General features: G+C 33.9%; 1 protein-coding gene across 1 annotated transcript in view; it reads left to right on the top strand.

Annotated features, from left to right (window-relative positions):
• Positions 1–2,014: 2,014 nt before the first annotated feature.
• LOC118745242 overlaps positions 2,015–4,153 on the top strand; it is an 88,465-nt gene continuing 86,326 nt past the window's right edge. The window contains exon 1 of the mRNA XM_036478769.1: positions 2,015–2,024. Coding sequence (XP_036334662.1) covers positions 2,015–2,024 — 10 coding nt within the window. The remainder of the gene's footprint in view (positions 2,025–4,153) is intronic.

Below are 4,153 nucleotides of genomic sequence, written 5' to 3'. Positions count from 1 at the left end.
ATCACTGTCATCATTATCATTCAGCAATTTCCTATTTCCCCTACCGAAGCAACTAACAACGAGCACAATCTCTACCACAAGTCCAGGCTGATTCCTCCGCGGCATGCTGAACTTCTTTCTATCTTCTCCACAATATCACGCCCATTCATCAACACAACTTCGCATAAGTTTAATTTTCCTTTCAGTTTCGCTTTGGGTTTCATTGCGCCACGCTAAAAATTTGCTACTGTTTTGCCCTTTTGCCTAGCAAATTTTCGACAAAGTGAGCCTGTACTCACAATCTGTGCGTTTATTTTCGTGAATATCGGCTACAGGATATAAATATTGTTACATGAGTGTATGCATGTGTTTGCAAGTCCATCAACCAACAGCTTCAAGCGCAGCATCAACACGAACGAACTCTTTGACATGAGTTTGCATAAGTACATAAGTTGTCAAAACTTACAGCTATACGTTAGGGCTGGGAACTTCATCCGGATTTTTCTACTATCCGAATAAACCGAATATTCGAATATCCGGATACCTAAATGAAAAATCCGGTTACTCTGGCAGCTAAGATAATATTCGGCTATCCGAATATCCGGATTTTTCGTTATCAAAACGAAATACCTGGCGCTCATAAATGTGTAGTAACAAGTTTTCTATTTCTACGCACAAAGTTGTTTATATAAATTTTAAAATTTCCAAAATTCTACTTTGTAATTTCAAAGGCTTCTATAAACCAAATTAAAAAGTTCAACAAACAAATATATGCTTATAGAAAACTTGCTACTTCATATGCATGAGCGCCTGGTATTGGGAAATTAAAGTATCGCTTCGTAAAAATAAAAAATAAAATAAAATTGACTGCGAGAGTTTTTTCATGGCTTTAAAATATCATGGACGGAATAATGAAAGCTTTTACGATACTTTTGGTCGTGGTGAATTTTTTACCAAATTGTAGCATTTCTAAATTTGATGACAAGAATAGTGCCATTTGTTTATATTGTTACAAAACGTCAACTTCAAGTCCGTCAAGAGCTAATTCACTCTATCGTGTGCATAATTGAATTCACGAATATTATTAATCAGTTTGTTGATTTTTTTTTGGATATCTGAAAATAAGAATATTAACCGGATCTTCGTAAATCCGGATATCCGAATACTTGCACAAGCGAATATTAACCGGATATCCATACTATCCGGATTTTATTCGTGCCAACGGATAATCCGCATGGATATCCGGATATTTAAATGTGCGGATAGTCCCAGCCCTACTGTACGTACGACAGTCCCTCCTGCGATGCTGTACCACTCCTCATTTGTTCCAAGAGCGACATATCGTATCGCAAAATATTAAGCCAAGTTGTATTACGAACTACTTACATACTCAAATAAACCACTTGTGAATTTTTTAAATTTTTTACAAGTTTTTTAATGGAAAATATTTTTGAAATTTACTACAAAAATGCAATTAAAACTTAATTTCGTGCTGATTGGCAGCAATTACACATATAGATTCACCTATATTTTGGCATGAGAAATTACCTAAGGATTTGCTCCCCAACAGGAAAATTTATTTTTCGATCGATTCTAGTTCTGGAATATTTTAATAATATTTAGCGTACATTGCATATTTATGTTACTCATATTTGTTACATACATACATACATACATACATATGTATGTAAAATCAATATTTTCAACAGAGAAATCTACTAAAAAGTTAATTTCTTTTGCAATTGACATATGAAAGTTATTGTCGCAATTGAATAATGTCTTTATAAGCCCAAAAATTGCATAACTTTCACACACTCGAAATTTTATTGCCTTCATTGCAAAGCAGCTTTGCTCCTGCTTCCTCTTAATAAATTCCAGTGAATGAAAAAGATATGTTAACCCAAGAAGACAATTGAGAGTCAAGTTCAGCTCGAATTTCTTACACCCACCAATTTAATTGAGGAGAAAAGTTTTTCTATAAATTTATTCCTGTCAACCCTGGTTAGATTATTTTTAAGAGTAAATAAAAGACACTATGTCACAGAGTATAAGGAATAAAAAATCCAATTAATTTTTATATACAACAAAGCTATGTAAACAAAATAAATATTTTGCCACCATTGAACCATTGAATGATACTAGGAAATGTGTATATGTATGTACATATTTATTTTTACATACCCAGTTGGAAATCTAGGTTTATAAAGATTTTTGCTTGATGGCCTTTCATCACGACTTTACCAAAAACTTACACCATAGAAACAATATGAAGCGCAACTACAAGTTTGAAATCGGTACAGTTGACGTAAATCTTTTTATTTTTTTCCGAAATATTTTGGCGAAAGTTTTAAAATCTAACAAATTGTATAATTCCAATGGAAAAACAGGACGGATTTTTTTTCTTTTTTTGTTTGTATGTAGAGTGATGGATCTCATGTGCATATAACCTAGCTGCCCTTTTGATATTAGAAAATATATAGTATGGCTGATTAAAAGGCTTCCCAGCTTATAGAGCGTATTTGCCTAGAAATGACTGGACAGACGTTTGTTTGAGCAAGTAGCGCAATCACTCATACATCTGTTCAGTTATTTAACTAAAAAATAAACCTCCCAGAAGTATGCAACATCAGAAATGCATTCCATTTTTATATAGTTCGTTTAGAAAAGCTTGTAATTCTCAGTCGGCGTAGGAAATATCTTAATACATTTATGACGGAGACAGAGTCTCATATTGGTACTCAGCCTGGGGCCTGCCATACCTTATCTCCAGATCTTTTTTGGTACTAGGCTCGAGAGTTGCTATTGACTGTCAAGGGGAAGTAGATTGCTCCTGATTAGCGTAGCTCCGTCAATCGAAGTCATCGCTTCTTTACGGCTTCTCTACAAAATTACTATTTTGGGTTCATAGGTTGCTATTTATCAAAAAAAGACTTCCAACAGGGATGCTCATATGCTATGAATTTGCATTTAAATAACAGCATTTTAGTACACATATCAATTCTTTAACTTTCGTAGTCTATCCCTTACTCTCCACACACCAAATTTTACTTTATTGTCGTATTTTTCACTTCGTTACTTCCACACTATGAATATTTCCTCTTTACGCAAAATTTATTTATAGCAAAATTTTATTATTGTTTGTTGTTGCTACCGCTTCTGCTCTATTCACTTCGTTTTCTTACATAGTCAGTGAAATGGAGCCGGATACCAAGCATTTGTTCCTCAGCTACAAATGCACGACGCTCCCTTGCAGCTCAACTACTTAGCTGGTCATTCACGTCCAATACCACTGCTTTATAAGTATGTATGTATGTATGTATGTATGTAGGTAGCTTAACTGCCATTCATGCGACCAACAGAGCAAAAACAAGTGAACATTGGAGACATTTCCTTTTCAAATTTATTTAATTTTCTTTAATAGTAAATCCGTGTTTATGTCTCTTTCAACTAAAGAAATCTTTTAATTCCTTTCGCAATGCAGTTTAGGGGTGGACAAATGAATTTTAGCTCAACATAGCGGTATGTAGGAGTATGAAAAATGCGTGCACACAAACATGTGTATGATACAGATAAAATTATACATATGTACATATGCGTGAGTGTTTGTATGCGGAAACTGTGTGGAAAGTCGGTGAAACACTTTTGACACAGCAAAGTCACCGATATTAAGGTTAATATATGGCTTTCTGACTATGTCAACTAGTTGAGGAAGGTAGCCAGCCATGGTACATTCAAATAATTCTATATAGTCACTTATTTAATTAAACTCACACACTACATCCACTCTTGCTATGGCTTTGGCTCACACGCATTTGTCGTCAGTATTTCATTTACAATTGAACGCCGGAAGTTGCCGCTTGGAGTTTTGGCGTTCTTCCTATCGCTTTGGTTCGAAGAGCTTGGTTAACGTATCAAAATATTCACACATCTATAATGTATGTAGAGCTGTGGTCAAAATAATAGCACAAAAATTCAAAATGGTATTGTTTGCAACTGATGTTTTGTTTAATTATTTTTAATAATTTTTAATTAAAATATAATTCGACGTATAATAGCAACCACATAAGTTACACAAAGTTCACAAAACTTAATCAAGTTTCAAAAAAATGCTTCAAAATTTTAGACTTTGTATATAGAATTTTAAGAAAATTTTTAAGTATGCAATTTTACAGCC

Source organism: Rhagoletis pomonella, unplaced genomic scaffold, assembly GCF_013731165.1.
Source record: "Rhagoletis pomonella isolate Grant_MI unplaced genomic scaffold, Rhpom_1.0 Rhpom_scaffold_00008, whole genome shotgun sequence".
NCBI lineage: Eukaryota > Metazoa > Arthropoda > Insecta > Diptera > Tephritidae > Rhagoletis > Rhagoletis pomonella.
Note: the sequence above shows the minus strand (reverse complement) of the source record. Positions and strands in the feature narration are given on the sequence as shown.